Consider the following 14,853-nt stretch of genomic DNA (forward strand, 5'->3'; position numbering starts at 1 on the left):
GGATTGAGAAATTTACAAGGTAATTATACAATGCATAATGTAATTATTTATATAAAAGCAAAACATTTGCATGCTGTAGATTTTAAACACAACTTTTACAGTGACATACTCACCTTCTTAGGATAGATATTGAAAATCTTTGCAGCATTAGTTGAAGTCACAGCCACAAATCTGCATGGGTCCATTTTTCCAGAGACCACTCCTTTTTCCCAAACGACAGACATGCGGTCTTCAACTCCATTTACTCCATTAGGAATCTTGGTAAAGTCATCCTTCCCCAGGGCTTTTTGTGCGGCAGAGAAGGTACAATTGTCTGTACCAGTTGTTTGGAGATCTCCACTGAAAATCATGAATTTTGTTGAACCACAACATTATAGAACAGAAATTTAATAAGTAATTTAGTAATACTGTACTTTTTTCAATAATTTACTTAGTTATCGAAAATTTGTTGCTGTTCATTGAACTTTCATTCATTTTGCCTAAAATATAACAAAGTTTACTAAATGAAAGCCTTAACAAACACACAACTACTGGAAGTGTTAATAATATACTAAGTACATTAACATTACACATTTTACTACTATATTGTACAGGATATCATACAGATTTATCATGCAAAGAATAAAAAAAAATCATAAAGTAATTTAGCACATCTAAAGAAACTTAAACCTTTAGAATTTTAACTTAGAAAGTTATGCACTAAGTATAAAATGAAGTTAAAAATAGTTTTTAAATAAGTTAAAAAAAAATAAAACAAATTTCAACTAAATGACTTCAGCAAAACAATTTACATAACATCAAACATCCGTATACATGAAAATAAAATTATAAATAAGATCCATTTCATCACATTCTGAATATTATTAATTCATTTGTAGATACATTTTGAGGTAATTGTGACAATACTGTATGATAATCTGACCCACGAAATAAGCTTTCCTGTGCTTCTTTCTTATTTTCATAATTAGTACTTATGCTAATACTCTAACATACAGTAAACATCAAATTGCACTGTGAAATATTTATTCAACATTACACTGTAATTACTGCACAGTATTTTCTACTATACCTGTGTTATTAGAATCACTTTGGCAAATGGATGTGTGTAATAGCAATGTAATTCTTTGCCCCAAAAAAGGATCAAATGAAAGTAAAACACACAAAAATTTGTAATTAACATCCGGTAGTTGCATATAATTCAATACACGATTCCTGGTGTGTAAAACTCACATAAGACATCAAGTCAGATAGCAAACGACAGTGCAATTAAAATGACTTAAAGAATGGACTAGTATTCACTAACGTGTTCCAAAGAACATATTTTTCGGAAATAAAATGTGAGAAGTCACCCATTCGTACAGTATGAAGAAAAATCATACTTGCGGTTTCAAAAGGTTATAGGAATAACAGCAAAATAAACTACTAGTTTTTCCCGTTACCATTACTGATCCCTGGAAATTTCCACTACTCAATAATCATAAAGGAACACCAACAAACATAAAGGGACACCAGTCATCAAGGAACATTAATGGCTGAAATCAGGTGGTGTCACTTTCACACTAATCCTATAATGATTAACATTACAGAAAATGACTTAAAAAACAGTACTGTATGTTTCATCATATAATCAGAACTACTATTCAAGTTAATATTTTGTTAAATAACTTATTTCTAGCTCATAAATCACCTTCAAATGAATTACTGATTTCAGCTTGACAAAGAAACATTGCGAACAAAAGGAAGGCAAATGAAAATAATAACCAAGGAACATCTGGCCACATATTTGTAACTAATATATATCCTCTTACACATCCAGGAGTTCCATAAGGAAGCCAGGAGTCTGGGGGTCATTACGAAGAGGAGGGGACATGATATGGCCAGCAGCATGCTGCCAGCAAGGGTTGTAGTAGTGAGAACCATCAGTTCCCAGAGCAGCAGCTATAGTCTCGCCCCATACTAGTGTGCCCCTCCGAAGATTTTGGCCAAGAGCACTTGCTGCCAATTTGCTTGTTATGGTACAAATATACAGAGGACACCCAATCTGAAATGAACTTATCCTACTAGTAACCTTTTACAGATAATGAAATATGATAGAAATTCTGTGCATACAGAATTTCCAAGAAAACTGCCACCAAGCAATAAGTCCCGTACAATGTCACCATACATAATCAAGAGTTTTAAAAACTACTTACTGGAAGTAAATCAGCAACAGATATGAAAATCACGAAAGCAAACAACTTTTATAATAAGGGTGATATTTGTTTTAAATACACAGTATAAATGGTACAGTATGTATGGTGAAAAGCACAGTTTGTTAGTGGCAATTCATAAAAGGATTATTAATGGTGAAAACAACTTAAGGACTTAAGGAGATTCAGCTAGAGTTAAGAAAGAGAGCAGGAAGTATAAAAAACGTTTTTTGGGTTTAAAAGAAAATAATAAGCATGAACATACTTTGCCAACAAGTCCATAAGGTACTTAGGAGTGGTACTGTCAGGCCTTAAAGGAGGTCCCATTACATGGCCAGCAGCATGACGCCAACATTTATGATAGTGATGGGTTCCATCTGTTCCCAAAGATGCTGCTATTGGCTCCCCAAACACAACATGTCCTTGTTTTCGTTTGCTGGAAACCACATCAGCAGCACTTTTTGACATAACATGTACTACATAGAGTGGACAGTGGACCTATGTGTAAAAAAAAACAAAGGGAGAACATGCAAAAAAATTTAAATAAAAAAGTCGGTGCAACAAAAACTGAAAAAAAGGTTTACATGCACTGAACTACACATCAGTTTGGAGTATGGTTTTGGCTATGACTGACAAGAGCTACGCCCTTTCCTCCAAAACTTACAATTGCTTGTTAATGAACATTCTTATACCAGTCAATTGATTCCCTGTATTGCTCTAACCCTTAACACACTGTATCAGATATGTCTGAATAACAACACAACAGAAGCCAGAGCAACATCCTTTTCAACATAAAAATGAAACTTTCAACAACAAAAATTTACTTGAGAGTAAGCACATTCACTATTTCTACAAAAAAATCACTCTTCTGGATATTGTTTTCGAATAAGTCAAAGTAGTACTTTATTCTAATATCAACTGGAGCCAAGGAAAAAGTGTCCTTAGGCTTTAAGTGCACTTTCTCTACTTTCATCCTCTTGGCATTCTGTAAGAACTGCCAGTTTCAACTGCCTTGAAATTGTCTGGTATAAAAATGACAACTACACCAATTACAGTTTATGTTTACATCTAAAATCTTTATCAATGCATAATTTTCTAATGTTTAACATATAAGGTCATTGATAGTCCAATATTTATTGCTAAGTAAAGACCAGTCATCTTAAACAGTAGAATGAGCCACTGATGTGAAGAACCTTGGATAATACTGATATCTAGTGGGTGGAATACGAATAGACTATATTTAAAAACATGCTTTCAGGCATTAAACACAATGGGTACAAGTCATGTAAGGTAGCAATGACTATTGAATTCCCAAATGGGTTAATCCATGGATGTTAAGTTTGCAAAAATGAATTTTATATAAGAGGAAATTTGTCATACAATCACAGTTCTTGAGAAATCATCTTGAACTGCTGATGGCAGTCTAAAGCTGAATATTTATTGCACAGTAAACATTGGAAGTACTAGCTCAAGGATTTATGATATAACATTAGGAAATGGGGGCAAAATGCATTAACCTAACCTAACCTAATCTACCTACATGAAATAAATAGGCCTTGAAGAACAGGCAACTCTGCATAAAGCAATAAAGCAAACATAGCTCATTGAAAAAAAGTGTAACTTTTAATTAAAAAACAGAAAAATCTATTAACCAAAATGGGAAGAAAGCTTAAAATCCCTGAAATTTTGACATATTTCTATCCTCAGATGTGTCAGTGATTATCATTAAATTCTGAGACAAAATGCACATTTATTTTGAGTAACCTACAATGCAGCAGCTACTTCAAATGTATTTGTTGCAATGAAATAAGTGTAAATTCCCTCTGTAAAAGTATATGATACACTCTTAAGAATATCTATGGTACAGTAATCATCAAAAGTTGATCTGTAATTACAGCTACAGAAAGTAAGTGAATGAAGGATTGGAATTACGTAATATGAAAATTGAATTTTATTCAAAATATACTGTCATTTTACTGATCGTATGAAGTAATAAAGACCTATATTGAGCAATGCTAAGATAGCAACCTATCTCAACCTTAATAAGAGTTTTTTTTTACCTGATTTGCGAGAACGCATGCTCTGTTGGTGGCTTCAGCCTCAACCTCTTCAGGACGACTCATTTCATGACCCTCTGGGCCAGTTATGCCCAGTTCTAACAACTTCTTTGAATTCTGAAAAGGAAGAAGATACTTTCCATAACTGAACAGCTGCTCGAGTTTTACAAAGAATTCTACCAAGAAACCAAGATGCTTTTGGTATGGTAAAAGTATAAGGAATTTTAAAACCTAATTGTAACTCAACAACTGAATGTCTAAATACAGGCAGTCCCCGGGTTACAAGGGTCTCGGCTTACGACGTTCCGAGGTTACGACGCTTTTCAGTTATATTCATCAGACATTATTTCCAGGGTTACGGCGCCTACAACGCTCATCTGGCAGATGAAATATGACACCAAAATGCAAAATAATCAATATTTCAAGGTTTTTTTTGATGAAAAATGCCATAAGAATGCAGTTTACATAGTTTTCAATGTACCCAAAGCATTAAAAGTAAGGTTTTCTTAGGATTTTTGACGATGTTCCAGCTTACGACGATTTTCGGCTTACGACGTGTCTCAAGTAAGGAACCCCCGTCGTAACCCGGGGACTGCCTGTAATTCAGACATTAATACAAATCCATTGGTCTTTGTCAAGTTTTAATAACAGCTTTGCTCTTTGATATAGTAAACTCAAAACTTTGTAATAAATAACAACTGTCTTTTAGAATTTTTAAAGAGTTCTTCCGCAGTGTAACTCACCTCTTTGATTATGTCACCATTCTCTGCGTGGACCTGGGCTAGAGCACCGAGTTCCTTGCACCTTTTGAATGACTCCAGGAGTTCCTCATCACTAAGTTGCCAGGTGTCCTTATAAGCCATAAACATCTTGAAAGAATTGACTCCCTGCTCATTTGTGAGTTCCTCCATCTCTTGTGCGACCTACACGGGAAACAAAGAAATAAAACAGAATTACTTTTGGTATGGTACAGAAATTATAAGTTGCTTTCAGCAATATATTACTACTGAAAATTACTTACTGTGAAGAACATTATAACTGATAATTTCATTTGAATATGATAAAACTATAAAACAGCAATATGTTATAACCTCTATTACGTACTTGTCACTAGAGAAAAACATGGAAAACTGTTATAATAGAAGATAAAGCCAAGATCTGCATAGTAATTACTCTTTATATTACCTTGTCGCTAACTACTACTAGCTGTAACATTACAGCTCTTTCATTAAAGACGTACCTTGTCAGACCACCAGGTGACGCCAACATGGAGAGCATAATCACAGCAAACTTTGGCGTCGGCCCAAGTTCTCCAGCGGTGGAAAGCCTCTATTAGGGACTCCCCTCTTTGGGGAAGAGCAAAGTCCACTGAAAATATACAAGCCATATGAACGGAGTCCTCTGATCACGTACAAATTATAAAACCAAAGTCCGCTTAAGTCTTAAAAACAAAACCCACTTAAAATACACAAATCATCTGAACAAAGTCATATGAAAATGTGCAAATTATTAAAACAAAGTCCACTTACAGCATACAAAGGAATAGAGGCCACTGAACATAGACGAATCACATGAACAAAGTCCTTTGAAAATGTGCAAATTGTAAAAACAAAGTCCACCTAAAGTATACAAAAGAATAAAGCCCTCTCTGAGAGTACACAAATCGTATGAACAAAGTCCCCTGAATATGTTCAGATGATAAAAACGAAATCCACTTGAAGTATACAAAAACAGCACAGCAATGTCCACTTAGAATACACAAATCACATGAACAAAGTCCTCTGAAAATATACACATTACAGAAACAAAGTATACAAAAGAGCAAAGCCCACTGAAAGTATATAAATACGAACAAAGTTCCCTGAAAATATATGAATTATATAACGTATCATAAGAACATAGCCCACTGAAATATGTAAATCAAAACGATATAGAATAAAAGGTACAAAATCTGACGATAAACAATGGAAAAAAACACTGCACTTGAGAGAAGAAGCAGCAAAGAACAGCCACATTAAAATTTAAATTCTGAAAAGTATGACAACAATAGTTCTTCTACAATTCAAATTGAATACGCCCACATCTTTAAAACAAACCGAAACACACACATTTTCCCCAACCAAACTTCTAGTTAATACAACGACAAATTAAACATATGATCAACATTTCTACTCACTTATCATGGTAGTTCCTCCAGCTAAGGCAGCACGAGTTCCGGTGTAAAAGTCGTCAATGGCTTGCGTGCCCATGAATGGCATTTGCATGTGCGTGTGCGTATCGATGCCACCTGTGGACGTTCATTCATAAATGTGAGAATTTGAGGAAGTGTAATACGACGTAACGTATCTTTGCCTTCGAGTTAGAAGTCCATTCATAAATATGAGTATCTAAGCAAAGCCAATACGACTTAAGATATCTTAACCGTTGTGTTAAGAATTTACAATAAAACTGAAGGAAAATCTAAGCTGAGAGAGAGAGAGAGAGAGAGAGAGAGAGAGAGAGAGAGAGAGAGAGAGAGAGAGAGAGAGAGAGAGAGAGAGAGAGAGAGAGACTTCAAATTTGAAATCCAAAATTTTAATATCTTCTGTGATATATATATGCAAATAGTACATAATTCAATTATTCATTTTGAGAGAGAGAGAGAGAGAGAGAGAGAGAGAGAGAGAGAGAGAGAGAGAGAGAGAGAGAGAGGAATTTGAAATATAAGATTTAAATTTTTTCTAAGATAAAAAAAATATACAACTTAAATGTTCATAAATATCTATCATTCTCAGAGAGAGAGAGAGAGGAGAGAGAGGGAGAGAGAGAGAGAGAGAGAGAGAGAGAGAGAGAGAGAGAGAGAGAGATACTAACCTGGCATGACGAGATGCCCCTTGGCTTCGATGACCCTCGTACCACCTGGGGTGTGAAGGTTCGTTCCAACTTGCCTGAAATAATTAAATAAATAAATAATAAATAAATAAATAAATAAATAAATAAATAAATAACACTGGACTCTACATAAAATAAATGAACAAACCTATAAGCTATTGATAGGAACACCGAGTTGACAAACACTCGAGCAATGGAATCTTATACACAAAGGTAACTATGTACACACACATCGCTAGATTTAAAAGTAATCGGTGCGTATGTCCATTTCTCGAAACCATATTAATTTTTAAATATTTCTCCCCCACCCCGCCCCGGCCCCCCTTCACAAAGCCACCAAATTAAAGATCTATTTTTTTCCGCTCTGGTACGCAAAATGAAACAGACCCTTCTATAATTTCAAGATTAAAATTGACAAACTATTTTTTTTTTCCACGGATCCAGACGCCGTTTTGTTTACGATGAAGGCTGACTAAGTGTAACACTGACTCGAAATTTCTTTTAAGTTTAAATGTGATCATTTAGTATAATGGACCTCTCTACACGTCATTGGGGTTTAATTCACTGTGAAATAGGTAAAATTCACATCACCACTGCTTTGTATCATTAAGAAACACTGAAGACATTTATATGCTTGAATTTTCAGTGTGCCCAGAAACCTGGCGATATTTGCAGCATATACTACTTTCCAAGCAAAATACCGTTAAGTCTACGGCCTCCTGCGTGCAAATTTCACTTCTACTTCATTTGGGGAGAGAGAGAGAGAGAGAGAGAGAGAGAGAGAGAGAGAGAGAGAGAGAGAGATACGAGGAGTTACAAGGATTAGGATGTCTCAAAGACTTGCTAGTCCATCCGAGGAGACATCGTGTGCTCACTTATCTGTAGAAGCAGATTTTACTGTTCATTAACAGCCTAATGATTTTGTCTAGTTTTCTTTTAAACTCTTGCTGTTTACAATGGGATGTGTTATATCTCTGTTTATAATGGGATGCGTTGTATCTCTTCAGTTCTAGTTTCCAAGAGAGAGAGAGAGAGAGAGAGAGAGAGAGAGAGAGAGAGAGAGAGAGAGGTGAGGGGGGGGGGGCGGTTTCCGAGAAAGAGACACACCCCCAACAAATGGAAAAGCAATAAAGGTGTCGCATACGAACATTCATGAGTACAATATTGTTAAAAGGGAAGCTTTACATCTCCAGTTTCTAATTCAGACGAGCGGACATAATCAACGACTGTAGGGTGGATGATCCACATACCAATTTGCAGGCATCTTGCCTAGGTAGTTTTTAAGATCTGAGGGCGGAGAAGAAAAGTACGGACAGAATAATTGCGGACGGACAGACAAAGCCATCTCAGTCAAATTGCTTGCGGGGAAACGTTTCAATTCATATCAATACTGAGTCTCTCTCTCTCTCCTCTCTCTCTGTCTCTCTATAAATATAAAAGAGCTGCCAATAGCTGTAACGTGATGTTTCAGGATACTTCAGGATCTAAGGCTCTCCCGGGTGACGTTAGTTACGGAATGTCGGACCTTTTATGGGTCGCAGGATACCATTAGGCGAATGACAGTAAGGACATAAAACCGACTATATTGCTTCTGCTACTATTACTACTCCTCCTACTACTACTAATGATTCTCGTAATAACAATAAGATAAGATAAGAAGATAAGGTAGATAGTACCCATATATAATGAAGTAATTTACTGATCATGGTGCTAACCATTCAATGAACAATTCTGATGTACCTGGACATTTTTTTTTAAAGTTTTACAAACGAGCCAAAAGCGTTTATGATGTAAAAAACTAAAACCTGGCGCAAAAAAAGTATTTAAGTGACCAACAAAAAAAATTCTCAAAGTAAAAAATTAGTATATATATATAAATATAAATATATATGTATATACATTTATCCAATCTTTCACATATGCAAAAAAACTATACAATATGCATACACTTCTCAATATACTAAAACGTCTTGAAAAACAAGGTTTATAATACAATTATCATACACACCTACACCAGTACACCTACGCCAACCATCTTTAAATCAACTGTATACCATGAGAAGGAACAAAACTACATAAATATAGAAAAAGGAAAACAAAACAAAGACTCACTTGATAATTCCATCTTCGATGTAGACGTCAGCATCTTGCATCATATCATCATTGACCACCCGGCCTCCTTTGATCAGAAGCCTGTTCTGTGCGCTCTGCAAAATAAATAATAATAATAATAATAATAATAATAATAATAATAATAATAATAATAATAATAATAATAATAATAATAATTAGGTAGAAGAGCCCCCTTTAGGCAAATGCTGTTGAAGAGAATGGCAGAACTAAGCGAGTTCATTTTATATATTGTTTTTGCTATCTTTCTTACAATTCGCTTATCAGCCTTAACGATGTTGGCCAGTTTTACTCGGAGACTTCGCTGAGCCTGAGAAGCGAATTGTAAGAAAAAAAAAACAATATATAAAATCAACTCGCTTAACTCTAACAATTTCTTTGACAGTATAATAATAATAATAATAATAATAATAATAATAATAATAATAATAATAATAATAATAATAATAATAATAATAATAATAATAATAATAATAATACCTGCCCTCCTACCTACGTGTTATTTGACTGTTAATAAATGCACCAATCTTTACTGCTCTTTCTCCTCTGTTCAGCATTCTCATTCACCAAGGATCGAAATGATAAATGTATGTATGCATACATACATACACACACATAATATACATACATATATATATCTCCAGTGGAATCCTACATATGCCAGTGCTTTCTAAGTAACTTCAACATATGAATAATAATGATACACATTTTACAGCTAAACATTTTTAGAGAGAGAGAGAGAGAGAGAGAGAGAGAGAGAGAGAGAGAGAGAGACTCCAATTTCGCACTAAATTAAGTCTGCGCTTATTGACCTCAATAAATGGCACCTACTCCGAGATCAGCATTAGGCAGTCGATGACCACCCGCAACGGAAAAGCCCAAGGGAACGCGACACCCCCCCCCCCCCCTCTCTCTCTCTCTCTCTCTCTCTCTCTCTCTCTCTCGACCTGTTGCCGACGCCCCTTCGCCCTGGAGGACGCGAGTGTGCATTGCGCCCCTTTAATATTGAGTTCCAGCCGCGTTATCCAGCCCGCCTTACGTAATCCATGTCTGGAACCCCCCAAAAACTACGTGGCGCCTGGATTAAATATTAATGAGAGAAGTGGTCGGTCGTTCGCCCGTCTTGTGGGCGAAAAACGACTCCGCGACCTACGGTGTTCGTTTCGTCTCCCTTAGGTAGAGTTTCCTTGTGGGGAAGGGGTTTTTGGAGGTTCCGGAGGTGTGCTGGGGGCAGGGGGAAGGGAGGGGGAGTGTTGGTTACGGGTGCATTACGGACCAAGCTTCAAAGGAACGTAAAGGGGGACGAAAAATAGCGTGTTTCTCCTCTTGGGAAAGGGCTGACGCTTTTACTTGAAATGGCGGATGGTCAGTCTTTTCGATTTTTGTTTTTTGTTTTTGAGATTCTTGCCGCATTTCCCTTCACCTTCTCTTACTTCTTCCAAAACGGACGCCATATTCTTTGTAAGCTTGAAATTCCATGTTCTTTGGAAGCTTGAAATTCCATGTTCTTTGGAAGCTTGAAATTCCATGTTCTTTGGAAGCTTGAAATTCCATGTTCTTTTGGAAGCTTGAAAAATCCATGTTCTTCTTTGGAGGCGTTGAAATTTTTCCATGTTTCTTTAAACGCTTTGAAATTCCACGTTCTTTGGAAGCTTGAAATTCCATGTTCTTTGGAAACTTGAAATTCCACGTTCTTTGGAAGCTTGAAATTCCATGTTCTTTGGAAGCTTGAATTTCAAGTCAGTGGTCCGTTTGGTGGGCTTGTTCCATATGAACAGGGTTCATCTCCTGGACAATAATAATAAATAAGAGTTAAGTTTTATGTTACCAAGAATATTTTGAGTGCTCTTCTTCCTAAGGAGACCTCTGGCCGGAAAACCTAATATCTGATGTAAAGGGAAAGAGACGGATAAAAGAAAAAAAAAAACATCAGCAAACCAGACTGCTTTTGTTTCACTAACGTCGTTAAAACCTGCATAAGAACTTAAACCCTCTATAATCTCTTGAATGACAGAAGGGGCTCCCAACAATCCCCTGCTGGGCTATTCCCCAAAGTTGGCATAAATAAAACTAACATGAAATGAAAACTGAAAAATGTCACAGTGTTCTGAAAAGCTCATTAACATCAAACACCAAAGGTCTTTATATTTTGGAAGACTATAAAAACTGTTCTGTATCTATAATTTTTACCGCATTCTTCTGCTTGTTGATGAAAGACATATTTCGCTTTGTAGAGAGAGAGAGAGAGAGAGAGAGAGAGAGAGAGAGAGAGAGAGAGAATGTTAGTATTAAAAGTAAACGATACAGTGAAGGAGAAAATATTGGCAAATTAAACCAAGGAGAGAGACCAGAGAGAGAGAGAGATAGAGAGAGAGGAGAAGGAGGAAGGAGAGAGAGAGAGAGATGGGTAGAGAGAATAGAAAATAACAACATGAAATGACAAAATATTGGCAGAGAGAGAGAGAGAGAGAGCCGAGGAGAGAAGAAAAAAGAGGAGAGAGAGAGAGAGAGAGAGAGAGAGAGAGTCATACAAAAACAAAACAAAGAACCAAAAGGGAGGGGGGGGGGCTAATTAAAAAAAAAATGAGGGAACAGAACGTCAAAATGGAAGAATGCACGCCTGAGCAGTTGTTGACAACGGCACTCGAAGTGTATAAACGCATTAACAACATCAAAAGGGGTTGAAAGAAGTGCTAATCAAAAACACACACGGCTCGCTGGTTTTCAGAAGAAACGAAGAAGGGAAAAAAAAGGAGGAAAAGGAAGCCTTTTCGCATTATTTATCTCGCAACAGAGATGTCATGTGGGATGAAGGCGAGGAGAAAATGAACTGGGGGTTATTGGAGACTGCTTCATCGTAAACCACTGATGCTCGCGCGATCGATACAAGTCATTTTCCCGATAATGAAGAATTTGTTTTATGAGACGGTTTCGGGTAACGAACAGACTAAAACTGGCAGTATTTCAGTCCATAATTTTGACATTGGCTTTAATATTCGTCGGGCGTGTAAAAACAAAGTAACACGCGAAGCTACAGAAAGATGAAATCTGGTTTCATTCGGACAGATTAATGGTGATTTTTTTTGGAGGTATGCGTTGGAAAACACACACACACACACACACACACACACACACACACACACACATATATATATATTTTATAATATTTATATAATAAATGTGTGTATGTATTTATACGTACATGTGCACCACTTCACAAAAGCAAACTCATCCAATAGAGAACAAGGCACTTGGGTGGGAGGAAACTCCCCCACAACCCTCCACCAAAAGCCGTAAACAGTTTTGCTAACTTCCTCTTTACTGCATACAATGAAACAATATTCATCATCAACTGAGAGAGAGAGAGAGAGAGAGAGAGAGAGAGAGAGAGTAGTTTTTTACCAATAACGACCAAAACTTCTAAACATTTTTGCAAATTCCCATTCGCTGCACATAATGAAGTCATACCCTAAGCTGATTGTTCACAGAGAGAGAGAGAGAGGGGGAGAGAGAGAGAGAGAGAGAGAGAGAGCAATGCCTCCAGAGAGTCCACAAACGACCAGCTATCGGTATGGAACACGACATCTGGCTCTCAACATCACCTTTAAAAACAGCATGACTCACGCTAAATACTCTTGTTCGAGAGCGCTATATACTTTTTTTTTTTCCCCACACAACAATCGACACATTGCGCTACAAATCATGGCGCTGGCGCCAACAATCGTGACATAATGGTGTGATGTATTTCGGCAAACTGACGCTAAAATTTATGGCACATAGGCGCATGAAAATGTGAAGATCGAAGTCATCGAGAGAGAGAGAGAGAGAGAGAGAGAGAGAGAGAGAGAGAGAGAGAGAGAGAGAGAGAGAGAGAGATGAGAACACAATAAGCAAAGAATTTTCGACAGTTTGGGTCGATAACATACGAAAAAAGATTAATAATAATATACACAAAAGAACAATTAATTTCGACAAATCAAGTCAGATATCAAAGAAAAGGAGAGCGAGAAAAAAAGACAAGTCTATTTCGAGAAAAAATTCGTTAAATAAAGATGGAAAAAATAACGATAAATCGCAGAACGAACGGGACAAAAAAAAAGAAAAAAAAAAAGAAAAAAAAGGAAAAAAAAAAACCGACAAACTGCCGTTACAAAATCCGACATAAAAAAAAAAGCCATATAGGAAAATCATGTCACAAAGAAGGCGGAAACGTTGATGAATTACGATACGAAAGAAGACAAAAATACCGTAAAACCACAATGCCGCAAAATAAGCAGGCGACAGGGGCGGGAAAATGGAATAAAATTTCGACAAATTCAAGAGGAAAATAAAGACTTAAAAAAAAAGTAAGTCGAAGAAAAAGAGGCTATAAAACCCCCCGACATAAGGGCCACTTTGAAGTCTTTTATGTATGGTGATGGCCATTATCAAATTGAATTCCTCCTCTGGCCACTGTCTGGAGAGAGAGAGAGAGAGAGAGAGAGAGAGAGAGAGAGTGAGAGAGAGAGAGAGAGAGAGAAGAGAGAGAGAGAGAGAGAGAGAGAGAGAGAGAGAGAGGTCCTCACAAAATCGTGACTGTCAAAACTTCTTGTGTCCATCCCAAATGCACCATAAATGTTGTATTCTCTTCATTCTCAAATTCGAACTCATATAATAACTCATTTATTCATAGCGTAATAAAAGTTTTAACCGGATATCAGAATAAAAGTTGTTGAACTGAGCCGTTTAGGGCGAACATTTTCGCTTACTCGGGGAGTAAGCCTACAAACTCCTTTGCTGTTGTTGTTGTTGCTCTTGTTGGGGGGGGGGTAGGAAAGGTCTATGGTAGAGCCTAAAAATACAGTAATTTTAGTATAGGATATTCATGATTTATTTATCAGAATGAATATGTAAACAAGTAAATAATGTGCATGTTACAGTGCAGAAAATTTATTTCTAATAAAATATAGCGTATTTATTCTAATTTTCGTTGGGGAAACAAGGTTCTATTTGACCGTAGGTTTTAACACGTTTTAAATCTTGCATGCGCTCCGAGTAAGCTGGAGGTCTGATCACGCCTCGTACCATTTCATCTTAAGCGAGAGAGAAGCTTGAATAATTCAGATGCCTTGCTAAAAAAAAAAAAAAAAAGAAAAAAAAAAAAAAATAAAAAAAAAAGGAATTCGTGAGAAACGGAGACTTCTGGTAGTTTAAGCAGGGCTAATTAATTATAACGTGGGACATTTATGCATAGCAAAACAAGCAGAAAGTTCTAGTGCCTTATCTTCCTTCCAAACAGATATAAATGCAAAATTTCTCGGAAGGAGGCAAAGGCACTCGCACAATGGAAAGAGGTAATGCGCAACGAGATGGCCGAAGAGGAGCCTCCTTCCACGGGGCGTCATAGTGTTGCTTCCCTTTGTGAATTCAAATAAGAAACGGGAGGAGGCTAAAAAGAAGAGAGGATTTTAAAAGCACAGAATGACACACACGTACGTGCGTTTATTATATATATATATATATATAATATATATATATATATATATATATATATATATATATATATATATATATATATATCTTATCAATGACAAAGTTTCTGAGAAGATCTTCAGTAGATAAAACAC

At 36.4% G+C, this 14,853-nt stretch overlaps 1 protein-coding gene across 13 annotated transcripts in view; it reads right to left on the reverse strand.

Annotated features, from left to right (window-relative positions):
- Positions 1-14,853, reverse strand: part of LOC135206083 (dihydropyrimidinase-like) — a 164,186-nt gene that overhangs the window by 16,151 nt on the left and 133,182 nt on the right. For 12 of the 13 annotated variants that reach the window (XM_064237290.1, XM_064237288.1, XM_064237286.1 and 9 more), the window contains 8 exons: positions 9,230-9,324; positions 7,100-7,173; positions 6,423-6,533; positions 5,487-5,614; positions 4,990-5,169; positions 4,250-4,363; positions 2,455-2,687; positions 114-339 (listed from right to left, as the gene is read on the reverse strand). In XM_064237290.1, the coding sequence (XP_064093360.1) occupies positions 114-339; positions 2,455-2,687; positions 4,250-4,363; positions 4,990-5,169; positions 5,487-5,614; positions 6,423-6,533; positions 7,100-7,173; positions 9,230-9,324 (1,161 nt within the window). Of the gene's footprint in view, positions 1-113; positions 340-1,808; positions 2,042-2,454; positions 2,688-4,249; positions 4,364-4,989; positions 5,170-5,486; positions 5,615-6,422; positions 6,534-7,099; positions 7,174-9,229; positions 9,325-14,853 lie in introns of all 13 variants that reach the window. The other variant, XM_064237287.1, reaches the window with a different exon arrangement.

The sequence above is a fragment of the Macrobrachium nipponense genome, chromosome 29, assembly GCF_015104395.2.
Source record: "Macrobrachium nipponense isolate FS-2020 chromosome 29, ASM1510439v2, whole genome shotgun sequence".
Lineage (NCBI taxonomy): Eukaryota > Metazoa > Arthropoda > Malacostraca > Decapoda > Palaemonidae > Macrobrachium > Macrobrachium nipponense.